At 40.7% G+C, this 16135-nt stretch overlaps 1 protein-coding gene across 2 annotated transcripts in view; it reads left to right on the top strand.

Moving 5' to 3' along the window:
• CCSER1 (coiled-coil serine rich protein 1) overlaps positions 1 to 16135 on the top strand; it is an 873181-nt gene that overhangs the window by 674542 nt on the left and 182504 nt on the right. For both annotated transcript variants that reach the window (XM_083179106.1, XM_083179105.1), the window contains exon 7: positions 3228 to 3305. In XM_083179106.1, the coding sequence (XP_083035232.1) occupies positions 3228 to 3305 (78 nt within the window). The remainder of the gene's footprint in view (positions 1 to 3227; positions 3306 to 16135) is intronic.

The raw sequence follows: 16135 nt of genomic DNA, 5'->3' as shown, positions 1-16135 counted from the left end.
TATAGGCAGAAGCATTTAACCTAGAAAAATCTGCAGTGTATTTCATTTGCAGAATTGTAGCAGTGATTGATATTAAAGTAATTCATAATAACTAGGGGGCGGGGATAATCATGTCAGGTATTACATTATTCAGTAACTGGCATAATAATCTATGCCCAACTGGGTGCGGGTAATTGCTTTAGTGTTAATCCCTACATTCATTCAGCAATAGCAATGCATTTTTGAGATCTCCATATAATGGTCACAAACAGGAGTTACCGTCATGTTACCTTCTTCCTTTGAAGGAACGATCAAAAGTTCTAATTGTTTTGACCTATGCTCAATACATAATGGTCCAAACCCCAAGGGTAAGTGAAGGATTACATTTGTACTGCAGTGTAAGATTCTGGCATATGTCCCTCATTCCTCATTTAAATCCAAGGCAAACAGCCTCTGCACTGGACAAGAGATAACACAGTATATGGATGCACAGCATGAATTGAAATGATTATTACTGCTACTCATTAAACCAGCACAAGTTTCTAAATGAGATACAATGGGTATTCTGCCTAATTGCTCAGCACTGCATAATTAAGGATGCTGTTTATATAAAATGGTTTGAATATTAAAAAGGGGACAAAGAATCATAATATCATTCTTTGGTTTCTTTGTTTTCCTTTGTATTCATCACAAAATCTAAAGAATATGCTGCCATTGTCTGAAAGGCACAAGAGTAAATTATATTTTGAACTTGATGTGTATCTGTCATCTTGGGAAATGCTCATCGGTAACTTACTTGAATATTTACACAGAAATATATAACACTGAAGACAGCTGTCAACAGCCGTTTGTCAAACATACTTAGGTGATTTTTGTGGAAGTAATTGACAGTGTTACAATATTTGAATGTCTGAGCTAAACAATCAATAACAGATGGTAGATATCCTATGATTTACACTTGCGGTGTTTATAAATACATTTTATTAAAGATAGTGGGTGTATTAAGGGGTGTCATTAAGGGGGTGCAGGCCCAAAGGGCTGACTCCTGCTCAGTGGCAGGAGCAGGGTGCTGCACTGTAACAATTTGGAATGTGCTGGAGAATGGCTGGGCCCATATCTCTGAACCCCTGTAGTGACAAAAACAGGAGTCCAGGCCGTGAGGCCACACCTCTACCCACATGAGGCCACAACCCCTTTGCCAAGCTGTGTGCGCTATGTACCTCTGCACCAAGTAATCCTTCAAGGTAGTGGAGTTACTGGATGTAATTCATTAATGTCCCGCATTGCTGCCACATAATTGCCTGCATAATGCCAGATGCCTGCATATTATACATTGGACACAACCTGATATTCTCTGCAATCCTGGCAACCCTGGCCAGTTGGCTTACAAATAAAAATGTGTCCTTTCATGAACACACACGGCAGCGATGTTTGCTGATATCGCTGGGAATATGGTCGCAGACGACCATATTGCCAGTGATGGGAGTGTGCCCCGGTGATAAATCGCCGGGTGCGCGCTCCCGTTTTCAGCCACGTTATAATCGCTGGTCGCAGGAGATTGCTCCTGCGACCAGCTGATTACCTCTGCGGCACCCCCAGCAGAGGTTCCCTTTCATCAGCGACCATCTCTGGTCGCTGATGAAAAGGAGACACTGAGCAATATATTGCTCAGCCAAATATTGCTAGCAATATATGGCTGAGCAATATATCTCCCCCGTGTGTACGCACCTTATGTCTTTTTTAATATGAAAAATGTGACCTATTTACTTAAATGATAATAGTACCCCTTTATTATGTTTAATATATTTATTCACAGAATTCAAGTTAAGAATCATTGCATAATAATAATAATAATAATAATAATAGCAGGGAGTCTGTCTCTTACTATCTGACCCATTTAACTCTTTCCCCTTACTCTTTTGCTACTTCTCTTTCAACCATCTGCGAATTATGCTGCTTGATTAAACATGCTTCTGAACATGTGGTTGTAGTTGGGTTCTCTAAAGACAAGATCACGCTCAACAATGTGCAAATATAGACAATGGATAAACTTACTTTACTAACGCCCATTGTTTATGTTAAACATCCATTTGCAGCCTATGTGAACATATGCAGCGTGCAAGGGGGTGTCAGGCGGACCGGCATTCGACGGGCGGCGCCTGGTGGACTCACAAGGCTGTGAATTTGCATCCTTGCGAATCAACCAGAATAACCCCCTAAATCTATTTGATTAAACAAATGTATACAAACAATTGTTTTGTCCATTTTTAAGCTTTTGGGAGCAAATAATTGAATGCAATATGCTGCCACACATTACCAGTTTTTTGTTCCCACCAGATAGATTGGACAGATAAACCTATAGGTGTGTATCCAGATTTAGGGCCTTATTCTAGTTCACTCTTTCTGACAAAAGCCTTCTTAGATGGACAAAACCATGTGCACTGCAGGTGGGGCAGATGTAACTTGTGCTGAGGGAATTAGATTTCGGTGGGGTTTTACTTCAAAGTGAGATCTATATCGCAGTGTAAAAATAAAGCAGTCAGTATTTACCCTGCACAGAAACAAAATAACTCACCCAAATCTAATTCTCTCTGCACATTTTACATCTGCGTCCCCCCCCCGTCCCCCCCTACAGTGCACATGGTTTTGTCCATCTAAGAAGGATTTTGTCAGAAAGAGTAAACTAGAATAAGGCCCTTAGTGTGCCTTAAGGACTGGAAACACTACTGTACACTGAGTTTTGCCTTTTATTTTGCTTGGCTTAACTGTTAAACTACAGGAAGCAATATTCAAATATACATTTTAAAATGTCGTTTAGTTATGCACAAGTGTTATAATTATATTTTGTTGGTCAATAATTCTTCCACACTGAGGAAGCATGCATGAACTCCTGCATGCCAAAACATATAATACTTCTTTTATTATTTTGTAGACGGTACTTTTCCTGCATCTGTCCTTGCTGTCACATTAACACATTTGTACATTATAGACAACTTTATCTCTTGCTTTGACTGTTATCACAATTCACAAACGAAAAAGTAGACAACTTGTCAAAGGACCTTAGCGCTTGTTTGACTGAATAGCACTTTAACTTGTAAGCAAACAAAAAGGCTGCAAAGAACAAAATGCAGATATAAATGTTACCTAGGATTTTCTTTGTAAAGGCGTGAACTGTAATGTGTCTTTTGATGTTTTTTGACATGTACATTTAAAAAAATAAACACCTGTTTTGCCTCTTTCTCTTGCAGAGTACTGAGATGAGCCCAGCCAGCAGCACAGCTTCACTTCCAATTAGCCCCTTTGCTGAAAGAACCCTTCTTTTTAAGGTATAATACTTCCTTAGCTTTCACTACACAGCCTTGTCTACACGTGTCATGGTGACTACGTTTCCAGTTTATGCAGAGAATTCTGATATACTTATTATGATCAAAAATGATATTGAACTCTTTGTAGCCTTTTTCTATTCTTATAAATTTCTTCATAAAGATATGCAGAATAAAGTCAGACTCAAAGGAAGGTCACAACGTATTGCTCACAGGTATATATAATTGGATTAAACATTCCATTTTACAAGGGCAGTCTTTCACCTGTGGACCGTGTTTGCAAGTTAAATATGCACAAGTACACTTATGTGGGCAAATAAGAAAATCAGCTTTTCATTATAACATCACAAAGTTCACAAAGTACCACGTGCTACGTGGCTCCTCCATATACTGTTGTTACCAGTTTCTCAATATTACAGCATCTTCATTAAGTTAAATCTGGCATATTTATTTATGGCTATAAGATTTATGTCAAATATAGTTAGAATTTTTCCTCACTTTTATTGATGGACTGCTAACAACCTGCAATGATAATGTGGTTGGGAATCTGTATTATCCCCCCCCTCCCCCCTAAATACATAGCTGCTTTTAAATCCTCCTAGGTGGCAATTTAGAAATAGCTAAGAAAGCAGTTTTGGGTAAACAGAAGGTTAAAAACACCAATGGTCAGTAATTATCTACGTTTAGTAACAGATGATATGACTCAACATCAGTGGTGGTTTATACCTATGGGCTGCAGTGCTGCAGCCTCCCCAGGTAAAATACGTCACTGTAGTGAAGCCAGATGCAGTCTGAGAGACTGCACTGACTGCACTGTGACCGGCAGTGACTTCCTATTGGAAGTCCGACTTGCCAGTCACCAAGGGCTTCCTATTGGGAGGTGTTCTCTCCCCCCGGAACGCCTTTCTGCGTGCTGCTGAGCAAAATCCAGCATCGCGCATGTGCAGTGCCGGTACTGCGCACGCACTGGTGCCAGTGTCTGTCATCTGTATTATATTAAGACCATGATTCTCTTCTATGGGCTGTTGCCGAAGCAGAGGTATTTACTGTGCATGCGCCAGTCCTGGTGCTGGGAACTCTGCGGGGACCAGGAGGAGAGGCAGCGACAGGGAAGGGGGGTGCCTGCATCACGGTACCCCTGTGGCGGCTGTGGCCAGAGGCAGCCCCCCTCCCCCAAAAGGTACGAGCCACCACTGCTCAACATGCAGTAACTCACAATGTTTGGAGCTGACTGTTAAGCTAGATAGGTCTGTAGAGGGAAATTTACTAAGATGGGAGTTCTATTTCACATGGCAATTGCTATGGGCGACAAATCAGAATCTCCTTTTTTTTTAATTTAGCACCTTCAGGAAGATAATAGATAGTATCTGATTGGAAGCCTTCTTAACTGCTGTATTTACTGAACCAGAGTAGAACAGGAAGCTGGATACAGTCTGCTGGGCTTTAGTGAAAATAGTTAAGGCGCTCTCAAAGAAAAGTTGAGGCAGGCTTTTTATCATACACAGGACAATGGGCCTTATTTTAGTTCACTCTTTCTGACAAAATCCTTCTTAGATGGGCAAAACCATGTGCACTGCAGGTGGGGCAGATGTAACTTGTGCAGATATAATTAGATTTGGGTGGGGTTTTACTTCAAAGTGAGATCTATATTGCAGTGTAAAAATAAAGCAGCCAGTATTTTCCCTTCACAGAAACAAAATAACTCACCCAAATCTAATTCTCTCTGCACATTTTACATCTGCCCCCCTGCAGTGCACATGGTTTTGTCCATCTAAGAAGGATTTTGTCAGAAAGAGTGAACCAAAATAAGGCCCCATAAGAGGTATTTTATTTCATAGCTGCCTCTCTGCATTTATTGCAATGATACCTTTTATCCTTTTTAGCACTGCAGTAGGAAAACTATGCAACAGATTAGCCTATCATGTGCTCAGCTCACCTGCAATCTCAGCACGCAGGAAACAGCACAATAAGCAGGAATAAAAGGAATAAAATAAGGTATAATATAATTAGCTAAGTATTTGCAACATAAACATTTGAAATAACAATGCTTTGACCTGTGCCTAAAATATGGAATTCATTATATAGAAACTTTCTTTTGGCTGATGTCAGTCTAAACAAAGTAAATAGAGGAAAACACAGATATACAAACACATTGACAGGAAAACGGGTAAGCTTTAGTAAATTATTTACTGAAAAGATGAATAGAGTATCAGTATCTCCATTACTAAATCATCTGATAAAGGTGTAGATGGGACCAATAGACAGCTCATCGCCAACAATTCAAGATATCTAAACTTACCTGCCAATTATAAAAATCGCACTGGGACTGGGTGCATTGGCATGAAGGTGGCGACTTCAGGACAGCAGACCGGCCAACCAGGAAATCCCTATTATTTCATTCCAGAACTTCATCCCTTAACTGTGGTAACACTACACAGACAATACCATAAAAAGGCACAGGGTCAGATGCACTAAGCTTCAAAAGTGATAAAATGTAGAGTGATAAACAGACAGCCAATCAGCTCCTACCTGCCATGTCACAGACTGTGTTTGAAAAATGTAAGGCAGGAGCTGATTGGTTCGTTGTTTATCACTCTCCATTTTAATCACTTTTGAAGCTTAGTGCATTTGGCCCATACTCCTTACATTTCTAATGATTGCTCCTAATATATTCTAACACAGACTAATGGAATGGTTCTCAAGCTCAGTCCTCGGGACCCCTCACCGTTCCAATACTCATTGCATAGGTTTTAGGATCCAGGTCTGATTGTCTCCTTTCCAGGCATGGAGTTAGCAGCAGCCTCTTTCCTCCAATTGGTAGCAGCTGCCAATGGAGGAAATCTGGAAAACAGGGTCCTGAGCATAGCTGGATTAAGAAGACCCCTAGTGGCCCATTCAAGATAGTAATTTTGATCCCCTCCTAGTCAAATCTATATACATGCTAAATAATCATGCATCTGCATTTGGAAGCCATCTTGCCAATGTTTACATCCATAACTGCAGCTGTCATTATTACCATGTAGACTTTCATCCATCCCCATGTAATGTGTCAAAGATCCATCTGTAACAGATATCTAACTTCCCTTAGTGTACATATGCTAGAGTAACTGCATGCCCAACTCAGAATTAGGCTCTGGGTGCTGATACCCATAAAGGCATCAACCATATTAGCAATAAGATACTTAAAGACACTCAGTGGAACCAAAATATTTAAACTGTTGGTCCTTTACCTTCCACAATTCTTTGTATCTTACAGTATATTGTATTTTTTGTTTGTTTTTAAAAATAATTTAAATTTTGTTACATTTTAGATCCCCCCTCAGAAAACCCCCTCATCATTACTCTCATCACAACCCCCTTATCATTATTCTCTTCAAATCACCCCCTCATCATTACTCTCTTCAAACAACTTCTATTTCATTATCCTTCTCACATTATCCACTAATCATTATATTTCTCACATCACACCCTCATCATTATCCTCCTCCTATCCCCACCTCATCAATGCCAGCCTCACATCATTCCCTCATTAATATTCTAATCACACCCCCTCATAATTATGCTTTTCACATCACCCCCTCATCATTATCCTTCTCACATCACCCCCTCATCATTATCCTCACACCACCCCCTAATCAATATCCATCTCACCTCACCCCCTCATCATTATTTTTCTCACATCGTTATCCTCACATCACCTCCGCTCATCAGTATCTTTCTCACATCACCTCCACTCATCAGTATCCTTCTCACATCACCCCCTCTTCATTATCCTCCTCATGTCATGTTTTCATCGTTATCTGCCTCACCTCATGCCCTTATCTTTATCCTACCTAGATCCCCCTCTCCCTCAAAATTATCCTCATAACACCCCACTCATTATTATCCTCCTCATGTCAACCACCCAATCATCCTCCCAAAGCTCCCTCATTATTATCCTTTCTAAATCACCCCCTAATCATTATCCTCCTTACCTCCCCTCATCATTACTCTACTCACTTTCTCACCCACTTTCTCTGATTACTACCCTCCTTACATAACATGCTCATCTCAGAGCCTCATATTTTACACTCTGTTTGCCCACATTTTATGGAACTGCTGATTGTATAGGCTGATCTTAGATTGTAGATAGGAGGAAGGTGCCACTGATGGTTTTAGGAGTAGTGTGTATATTTTCATATTTGAATTGGAGAGCACCGCCAAGTTGCTCCATTGGACCCCGAACTAGCTGACACTAACCTGCAAGGTATAATCCCTCTAGTGCATCCTATTGGACTCCTGATGCAATTTAAATCTTGCTGAGTGGTTGTCTCTCACCGGAGGAGTTATTAAGAACAGTAGTTTTATGCCATGTTCACACTGCCAGTGTGAATAACACACTCTTGAAACAGTGGATGATATCTCCTAAGAGAGTCTGACTATTATTGTGATAGTCTGACATAAATGTTACATTACTACATAACAACAAACTGCATTAAGTAGTTGATTCACGTCTGATTGGTCCCCAGCGTATTCGCGATGAGGACTGATGGTGCATCTCTGTGCATGCCTGTATTTGTGCATGCGCAGGGCCAAAGGGAAGGGAATAGTGGAATGCCCAGTGTTTTATCGGCACCAGTATGAAAATGCTGGGCGTTCCCCTAGGAACACGGCTGGACCAATGCCTGCTGGGGTGGATGGCTGACATCATGTGACATCGGCCCACCTTGCTCCCTTTTTGGCCGACACCAATGGAAGTAAAATACTGTACAGTTTTGACTTTTACTTCTGAAGGGGAAAACAATTATTCGATAGTTGGTAACCATCGAATAATATCTCTCCCCTTCGGTTGCATGTGAGGGCATGTGTTCGCATACATCCCCTTGCATGGTACTGTGAGGATTCGGCAGTGTGTGTGTGGGGTGTGGAAGTTAGGCCGGGCAGCAGGGGGTGGACATTCACCCATGCAGCGTACGTCTTTTCAGGGCTCAATAAGCAGCAAGCGATTGCTGCTTATCAAGCTTTGCTGAATCAGGCCCTAAATTCCTTCTGACTTGACTTCAATATGTGTCAATTGTTCTGTATATTCACATGGCATCTTTTTATCTTTGTAGCGCTATAGGTGGCTCTATGCCTGATATGTACTCTGCTCCTTTTCTGCTGTAAAATAGTTCTGATTGTACCACCACTAGCTGAAGTCTCCAACAGTGTCCCAGCTGGTTACCACTTTCACACAGCATCAGCTGCCAGCATACATTGGTTAGGCCGGAGCCTGTGGTGAAAAAAATTCTTAATAAAACGCCATTCTTTTGTGCAACCAAGAAGGAGAACTCAGGGTCTTGGAAACCTTCCAAATTCTTAAGGAGAATTGAGGTAGACCCACAGGACAGAATGTTTTCTTGTACTTTATTCAAACCATGTGTACATACCTTTCAAATTCTATTGAAACAAATTAAAATATAACACAAAATGTTATTTCCAGAGAAATGCGGTACAGTAAAATTCACTTAAAGTGGTATTGTAAAACCTTAAATTGGAGAAATTTATCAATATATAAAATTAATTTGAATTCATAACACTGACATAGGGAGTTTATAATAGAGTTGCGTGCTTCAATAGGCATGGAGAATATGCATAAAGTAGCAAAGCAAAAATTATGCTTTTTATGTCTAAATTATTACTTTGTATTTTATGTACTGTAGCTACCATCACTTTGCCTGTCAGGACTAACATTGGAGCACATGACTGATCATTATGCTATGCTCCAGTGAGTGGGAGCAAAACAAATAAAGAGGAGTGAACACGGCTCTGACAGCATTTTTAAATAAGAGAGATTAAATGCACTTTAGATTTTCTGCATCATCTTTCATGCTTTAGTCTGCAATTTTTCTGAGGGTGGCAGTGACATGGACAGGCACTATATCTTTCATCCTTCCAGCAGTTAATTGTTTTACTTCACACACTTAGTGTCACGTTCTGGGTCATATATTAAGATTAACGAGCGATAAAGTATCACATATATTTGCATCCAAAATGTTTCTCTGGCTAATTTGTGAGAACAGTGAAAGACCCCTGTCCATGATATAAAAAAAAGTAAACACTGATGATTTGAAATCTAAAATGAATCATTGTTTATTTATGTTGTTATTGTTGTTCAAATTAACATTAAAACTTTCATCTCTCATTTTTTGTTGTTTAATCCATTAAAGAGATGGGTTCACATACACCTATCCTTGAATTGCTCCAAATACATTATTTGGCTCACCACTGTTTCGGGACCATAGTGCCCCTTAGACCATAGCCTGAGGTGGATGTAAGTGTCACTGTTAATGAGTCTTTGTATACAGAGGCTGAGTGAGGGGACATCCTGTGTAAAAGATTCCCACTGATGGATTCTCTGAACTGTCCAAATTAGTTTAAGAGAATACATAAAGCTGTGTTTCCTCCAGTTGTGCTCAAAACCATGAAGAAATAGTAAAACATCCCTGTCCGGGATAGACATCTCCTCTTTTCCACCTCTTTAGACAGTATAGGGTATAGCTATGTTTCCCTGGGGATAACATGGTCCCTTCACCAACAGTTAGAGGGAGGTGGTACTGTACATCCCTAATGGGGATCAAACATCTCCTCTTCTCCGCCTCTGTTATCAGACAAAATATTGATCCAATTATGGTTATGGTTCTCAGATGATAACCTTAGCTCCAAATCATATCAGCTGTTATCCGTATATATAATATAAAAAGGATATGCCAAAGGATAGTGTAACACTATTTAATTAGATACAATTACATAAAATAACAAAACATAGCCAGGTTCCAGATAAGGAGAGGATTTTCAGATTTGGTGGAGAACCTGTTAAAAAACAGAAGTTTTCAAATAGTGGTTATTGTGAGATACAGTAGCAGTCCTGGTAATTGTCATCAGATAAGGCTTGATGGTCCCAGTATTTGTGTCATCATCCTGGGTCTGGTCTATAGGCTCCGATGCGTTTCAACCCTGCTTGGGTCTTTCTCAAGGAGATGTGCAGTTCGATTTCCCCCCTCATTCTTCCACTTGGAACTGTCCTCCCTGATTCATAGCTTGCATGCTATTCATGTTTCTTCAAAGCTACAATTATTATTGGTTACAAGGGGCTGAACACTACAGTGGGAGCGTCAGTGCTGAAGTCTATTCATCCATCGCCTGTGGTCTGCCCTTTTGAGCATGTACAAGAAAATACATTTTGGGACCAAAAGTTTCCTAGCAGACCATTGCCAAGAGCATCATTCATCCTCTGTAAGCTTGCATTCTTACCATAGTGTATCCTGCTGTCATCTTTTCCCAAGGTAAACAACGCACATGTACACAGCCATCCACATGATATAAAGGAAAATGTGATTTATCAGACCACCTTCTTCTAAAGTTCCATGGTCCAGTTCTGATACCCAATTGCTCATTGTAGTTGCTTTTGTTGGCGGACTGGATCAGCAAGCAGGGATGCTCTGTGTACTCTAAAGGTGCATACACACGGAAAGATTTAGAAAATGATCCAATCTCATTAACAATTTCCTCAGAACTTCTGGACAAATGATTTAGTGTCAAATAGTGAATGATTGTACAAAGGTTACACATGAAAGAATTATCTTTAATGATGGTGGAGGGGATTGGGAGCCAGTCAATCAGCTTTCCCAAATTGTTCGTTGTGCTTACACATGAAATATTTGGTACACATTGCTAAAAATTGGTCTGATCTTTCTGCATGTGGATAGGTCATTGACCTCTACCAACGACTGGCTAGTACGCGCATCGGCATCAATATCGTTCATACACAAAGAACGATTTTAGCGATTGGTCATTTCAATCAGTCAGGAATGCCCAGATCTTTTGCCAATTCTATCTGTGTGTACGCACCTTTACACTTTTCTGCAATAGCCAGCATTAACTTTTTCAGCAATTTGTGCTACAGTAGCTTTTCCCTCCCCACTCCTTTGGTGCTCATGACCCTCTTGGTTTTTTACTTGTTATTCTTAAATCACTTTTGATAGGTCCTAACCACTGCATACTGTGAACAGCCACAAGACCTATTGTTTCGTAGTTGCATCATTTTCAGGCATGTAGTCATCACAATGTGGCCCTTGGTCAGATACTTACACTTACATTTATTTTTCCTGCTTCCAACACATCAGCTTCAAGAATTGATGGATTATTTGCAATCTGATATATTCTACCTCCTAACAGATGATATTGTTATGTCAGATAATCACTGTTATGCACTGCACCTTTACTGCACCTATCACCTTCAATAATCACTCCTAATGTGTATATTTCATATGATTTTGAGTGACTTAGCATTGGAGGATTCAATTGTAGCTAATGCTGGTATTCTACCTGTGTTTTACTCTGTTTCCAAACTACAGTACCCTCTGGTCTACTGTTAATCTTCTACTTATTTGCTTGGAAATTGTATCATTTTAGACAAGGCATTGCTTTTCTTTATTCAGCTGTCATCCCACTTGTTCTCTATCACTTACTCTGTTTTGTAGCAGGGTCTCCAGGTATGAGTTGTTTGGTCAACCACTATTGGTATGAGAGTCAAATGATCGACACAACAAAAAGGTTGACATGCAGTAGGTCAACATGGTCAAAAAGGTTGGCACAACCAAAAGTTTGACATGCAAGAGTTCAACATGAAAAAATGTCAACATGGACACCCTATAAGTTTACCATGACCCCTCTCATGGCTTAATTCACTCGCCATGCTTCAGACTCGGTGCCTCGCTGCACTTAGCACATTATTACAGTATATTCTCCCTCTTTGCCTACTGGGATGGTAAAGTTGGTTCCATGTCGAACTTTTTCATATTGACCTTTTGCTTGTTTAAATTTTTGAGCATATTGACATAGTGCATGGTGAATTTTTTCATGTGCCAACCCTTTGCCTGATGACCTTGACACTGTCAACCTAATGACCACATTCTGCTTCTACCTCCTATTTTTCTCTTTCTCATACAGGTTGAGTATTCATATATATATATATATATATAGAGAGAAAATGGGGTATCAGAGTGCGCCAGTTCATTTGCATATACAACAGTATTGTTGAACAGACACTATAATAGTCAGAAGCAGAATCATAAAAATTTTTTATTCAGGAATCTTCCAAGAGATGATACAGGCCCAACGCGTTTCGTCAACAGCTTGACTTCATCAGGGGCATTGGAAGCAGAGCAGTACAAAGCAATTTCACACTATAGAGTTGTCATTGTTTAATTAAAAAACAACGGAAGTTTTCATGCGAAAGACAAAACTGGAAATGGTTTACACAATAAGGATCAGCAACAGTGATATAGCATGGTATAATCGTAATCCAATGATATCCAAAGTTAAATCGCAATTTCGGGGGGGAAGGTAAATAACCCCAATAAACAGTTATAGCAGAGCAGACCGGAAGTAAACTCCTGAGATCCAAATGCATCGAAGTAGTAAATGGTTTGTCCGATAACTTTATTTGATCGTGAAATTTTCATACATAATACAGAAGTGACCCAACACGTTTTGTCTTATCAATCAAGACTTCATCAGGGGTATTAGTCTTCCAATAGAGAAAATTGTGTTTAAATTGGTATTTTCCAGATTTGTCAAACCAAATTTTTGGAATTGAGAATGGCTGAATCATAAAAGTTAATGGAACAGAGGTTTCCACAATCAAGTAGTAGCTGGTACCTAGAATAGTCAAATTCCAGTGGAGCTGTCTACTACTCGGTTTGGTGCTGGGTCCACAGAATCAATAGTGCATAGTTGTGTTAACATAGTCAACATAAATGACCAGCAAAAAATAATGCTTTAACACATTTAATGAGTAAAGTGCAGCAGTGCCTAGCGCAACAAAAAAAATCATAGCAGCATGTTAATGTCGAAATAGAACTTGCTTACAATGAATGATGTAAGTTACAAGCATCACAGATTCCTTGTCTCCTGTGTACCCGACAGTTGTTTCAATGCCGAACCATCTCTCTTAAGGGTCTGTCTCTGAATAGACAGACAAAAGGTTGAGAAACATGGACAAAGGCAGATTTATTTCAAGATAGGTAAATATATAACAGGTGTTGCATATGATTTAGGCCAAGCATGATTTGTAGAGTAATATCAGCATGCTTGGGCTAGGCATAAGAATATCCTTACAGTAAGGCACAAATATGTAGAATTGAAGTTGACAAAGGTATAAAAGAATAAATGGCAGACGCTCTTCTCTGCCTTCAAATTCTATGTTCCGGGGGCTGAGGTGGGGTGTGTGTAGCTAGTTAAAGAACAGTATGTGAGTGGGGTGGGGAAGGGATGTTGCGTATGTGACCACAAATGGTTCCATACTATCATGTTATCAACAAATTATTTTTATGACCACTGTTGCAGGAACATCACAACACAAGTGCAGTAGCAAAAGAGATTGCTTGACTATACATAACACTGACCAGGGCCGCTCAGCAGAGGATGCAAAGCAGGTAGGCGCCGAGCAGGAGAGGCGCCACTGTCCCTGCTCTGCATCCCCTGCTGTCTCTGAGGCTGCCGGCTGCTGCGTCTGTCACACTGCAGGGCACGCAGCAGCGCCGGAGGCACAGAGTTCCCTCCAGGCTGGCTCATAAACATCAGGGCAGCAGTACGTACTAAAAGAGGCGGGGCTACATGGATGGAGGGGGCGGGGCTACACGGACAGAGGGGGCGGGGCTATGATGGAGCAAGACTGAAGAGAGACACAGGAGAGACTGAGCTGCCAGGACAGCAGACTAAAGTGTGAGTGTACTAATGTTGGCAAATGGTGTGGGCACGTGTATAGGCAGGCAGCATTACCAATGTCAGCAACTGGTGTAAGCATGTGTGTAGACAGTGCTACTAATGTCGGCAACTGCTGTGGGCACGTGTAAAGTCAGCGCTACTAATGTCGGCAACTGGTGTGGGCACGTGTATAGTTAGCGCTACTAATGTCAGCAACTGGTGTGGGCACGTGTATAGTCAGTGCTACTAATGTCAGCAACTGGTGTGAGCATGTGTGTAGACATCGCTACTAATGTCAGCAACTGGTGTGAGCATGTGTGTAGACATCGCTACTAATGTTGGCAACTGATGTAGGCATGTGTATAGTCAGCGGTACTAATGTCAGCAACTGGTGTGGGCACGTGTATAGTCAGCGCTACTAATGTCAGCAACTGGTGTGAGCATGTGTGTAGACAGCGCTATTAATGTCAGCAACTGGTGTGGGCACATGTATAGTCAGCGCTATTAATGTTGGCAACTGGTGTGGGCACGTGTATAGTCAGCGCTATTAATGTTGGCAACTGGTGTGGGCACGTGTATAGTCAGTGCTACTAATGTCGGCAACTGCTGTGGGCACGTGTATAGTTAGCGCTACTAATGTCGGCAACTGGTGTGAGCATGTGTGTAGACAGAGCTAGTGATGTCGGCAACTGGTGTGAGCACGTGTATAGGCAGTGCTACTGCTGTTGGCAACTGGTGTGGGTATATGGTTACACAGTGCTACTAATGTCGGCAACTGGTGTGGGCATATGGTTACACAGTGCTACTAATGTCGGCAACTGGTGTGAGCACTACGTATAAGCAGAGCAACTACTTTTGGCAACTGGTATGGGCGTTCTGAATAAGCAGCCCTTCAAATGTGGGTATATCCAGGAGTATTCGGAGCATTATGTGTAGCATAATTTGTGTCAATATCATATGGGCATTATGGTGCTTGGCATATTTTGTAAGGAGAATTACGGTGTGTGGCATAATGTGTAATGGGCATTATGGTGTGCTGCATATTGTGTAAGGGGCATCATGATGTGTGACATAATGTATAATGTGTAATGGGCATTGCTTTATTTATAATGTGCCTTACTGTGTGTGGTATAATGAGGTGTGAAGCATAATGTGTTATGGGGATTACAGGGTAATTGGTACTTTTATGTGACGATGCCCATTCCCCATAAAGCTACGCTCCTACATTTTTGCGCGCTCCTTCGGCGCAAACTCTCCCTGTTTTTTGAACTCATGGCACCAAAATGGCTAGTTACAGCTGTGTAAGGTGAATAATATTGTGCTACTATGTGGTGTAATTTGGAGTGGGAGTACTATTGTGTGGCCATTCCCCTTCCTTGAGAGATCACACATTTTTCTTTTGGTGTGCGCTGTCCCTTTGTAAAGCTTGGGTGGGCGCAAATTTATAGTTTGCAGGAGGGCGCCGAACCCCCTAGCACCGGCCCTGACACTGACATTGCATCTGCAGTATCTCTGTATCAAATATGAGTAAATTTGAGCTAAGGGAGGAGGAAGTACCACATTCCAGCTTACTACTTGCTAGACACACCTTATTTCACAATGCCGTATAATAAAGGCGCAGATGTATTAAGCCTTAACAAGAGATAAATGCAAGGGTGATAAGGAGAGATAAATGGGCAGCCAATCACCTGCTAACTGCCATGTTACAGGCTGTGTTTGAAAACAGTCAGCAAGGAGCTGATTGGCTGGACAATTATCTCCCCTGCATTTATCTCTTGTTATGTCTAAATACATCTGCCTTAAAATCTTGTGTTATGTTTTATACTATCCTATAGATGTAAATGTCTGTATCCCTCATAATAATAATAATAATAATAATAATAATAATAATAATAATAATAAACAATAAAGCAAAATCAAATATATAAAGTATGAGATTATAAGTAAGACCAAAAATAAATAGTGGAATATTTGCTGCAGTTTACTGTAAATTAAAACATGTCCATTTGAGTTCAAATACTTCTTCAAAACTAAAGATCACATTTCAGGTTATCAACTGTCTTGGCCAGTAAATGAATGTGTTTACACAAGTTCCAGGAGCTATG

The sequence above is a fragment of the Crinia signifera genome, chromosome 1 (assembly GCF_055691185.1).
Source record: "Crinia signifera chromosome 1, ASM5569118v1, whole genome shotgun sequence".
In the NCBI taxonomy this organism is placed as follows: Eukaryota; Metazoa; Chordata; class Amphibia; order Anura; family Myobatrachidae; genus Crinia; species Crinia signifera.
The sequence above is the reverse complement of the archived record's forward strand: the minus strand, read 5'-3'. Positions and strand labels throughout refer to the sequence as shown.